Source organism: Dipteris shenzhenensis, chromosome 17, assembly GCF_047967505.1.
Source record: "Dipteris shenzhenensis isolate YYH24624 ecotype China chromosome 17, Dip_SZ_1.0, whole genome shotgun sequence".
NCBI classification, from domain to species: Eukaryota; Viridiplantae; Streptophyta; class Polypodiopsida; order Gleicheniales; family Dipteridaceae; genus Dipteris; species Dipteris shenzhenensis.
Genome location: NC_141612.1, coordinates 10,925,186 through 10,927,214, shown reverse-complemented (window position 1 = coordinate 10,927,214; position 2,029 = coordinate 10,925,186). Strand labels below are relative to the sequence as shown.

Below are 2,029 nucleotides of genomic sequence, written 5' to 3'. Positions count from 1 at the left end.
CCCATCCGTCACCACTCCTTTTCTTACAGCCCTCAGCCTCATAACTCACTCTTACCTCCTCACGTACCCTCCTCATGGCTCTCAACCACTCCCCCTCCAATGTCCTCACTCCCCTCTCCCCTCAACTATCCTCCCTCGCCCTCTCCTCTCCCCTCTCTGTTTCCCCTCAATTATCGTGAAGGGGCAGCAGTTATCGTGAAGGGGCAGCAGTTGAACGCCATCCCCTGCCCCTGCTGCGAGGCTCAAACCCACCTTCGATTGCAAACATTAATCACATTGCACCCGACAGCTTATTTTAATCAAATATACCCTCATCTCCCACTTGAAACAAATTCATTAATACTCCCACTGGAAACAAATTAATTAATAGTTATAAATTCAATGTGGCTGTACCTATATACTTAAGAGCTCTCATAGGACAAAACATTAACTTCACATTTTTTTAAAAGTTAACCTTGAGATGAGTTTAGCGAGTTAGTAACTCATAGGAACTTGACTGCACAAATTAATTAGTCATCGAGTAGAGATATAGGCAATTAAAGGTAGCAAAATTGAGGTAAGTTTAGCAAGTTTTCCAACGGTAGGGACTTGAGGTAAGTTTAGCAAGTTTAGTTTAGCAAGTTTTCCAACGGTAGGGACTTGACGGTAAACATTCTTTAGTCATTGAGTACAGACATTGGTATCAACCAATTAATATATTACGAAGTCAAAATTGACACGAGAAAACATCTCTCCACTACAGCACTCCAACTAATTGTATGAAGAGTCTGTAGAAAACGCTAATAAAGAATTTCTTATTCAACAAAAATCAACGAACTGTGTTACAGAAAGCATTTTCAGTATTGTTGGGGACGGTCCCTAAAAATTTCAGCCCAGCGTGACCGGGAGCCTTGTGACCACTGGAGACGACGGCGGCTTCATCCCACCAGGACGTAAATAGCGTATATTATGCCAGGAATGTACCCCAGAATCGTCAAAAGGAGGCATATCCAGAATTCAATCTGTGCAAATGAAAACAAAGCAGCGAATTAGGCCGTGCATCAGCAACAGTACACGCGCGCACAGAAGAACCCAACTTTGTAAGGAAAAGATACTACGCATTTTCTAAACGGATACAACGAAGAAACTGATGCGTAACAGACTTTATAATGCAACGAAGGCACAAAGCTACACCCATTGCAGAACTTAGAACAGACCACTATGAAAAACAAAACACCGAGTACTAGAGGGGAACGTAGGCACCCATTGCACAACTAGAGCGGAAAAACAAAAGACCGAGAGCTAGAGGAAGGCATACGCACACATTGCGCAATTAACCATGAAAAAAAACAGAAGATCGGTACGCACCCCACAACCGAATCTGAGGAAGACACCCAGGGGCGGCAGGATGATGGCAAGGATCACATCAACGAAGGTAGCAGAGGCCATGATGGAGCTGATTCACAGAGGGAGAAAGCAAATGAGGCGAAGAGAAGGATCGAAAGGCGTGAAAGAGGACAAGAATCGAAATGAGCAAGGGCGGGCAGAGATGTAGTAGATGGAGCTTGGTAATGAATTGAGGCTTGCTAGAACTACAAACGATTCGAGCTTACATAAACTGGTGAACTATCGGTGCTTAGCCGTGTTGTGTTGCCACGTACCGCCCTCCTTCCATTCCACCTGTCCCTCCTCTGAGACAACGCGTTGCACGATGAGTAATACGCGCAACAATATTAGCTGAAAAAGCATTAGATTATTATACTACAAAGAAGATGCTTTGGGATTTTGAAACTCTACAAAAATACTGCAAAGATAATTAAACTGCCAGTCTTTGAGTAACTCTCACTCAATCAAAGGCCTTCATCATTGTTCCCAATGAGAGCGTCTTCTTCTTACTATCTTTCTTCTTACTTCTTATCTTATCTTACTATATATTAAGGAGGAGGGAACAAGCTTGCCACGCGTCATGTGGAGAGGGAATGGAGGGAAAGTTGTGAGAGTGCCATGTGTCACTTAGTTGTGGAGCATTCAATCCTGTGAAATTTGAATT

The 2,029-nt window shown here is 43.4% G+C and overlaps 1 protein-coding gene across 1 annotated transcript; it reads right to left on the bottom strand.

The window, feature by feature from the left end:
* Positions 1-680: 680 nt before the first annotated feature.
* Positions 681-1,542, bottom strand: LOC147891677 (hydrophobic protein RCI2A). Its single transcript, XM_087388293.1, has 2 exons — positions 1,348-1,542; positions 681-1,001 (listed from the first exon to the last, which is right to left on the bottom strand). The coding sequence occupies exons 1-2, from the start codon at positions 1,426-1,428 to the stop codon at positions 918-920; spliced, it is 165 nt and encodes a 54-aa protein (XP_087244419.1). The 5' UTR covers positions 1,429-1,542; the 3' UTR covers positions 681-917.
* Positions 1,543-2,029: the final 487 nt, after the last annotated feature.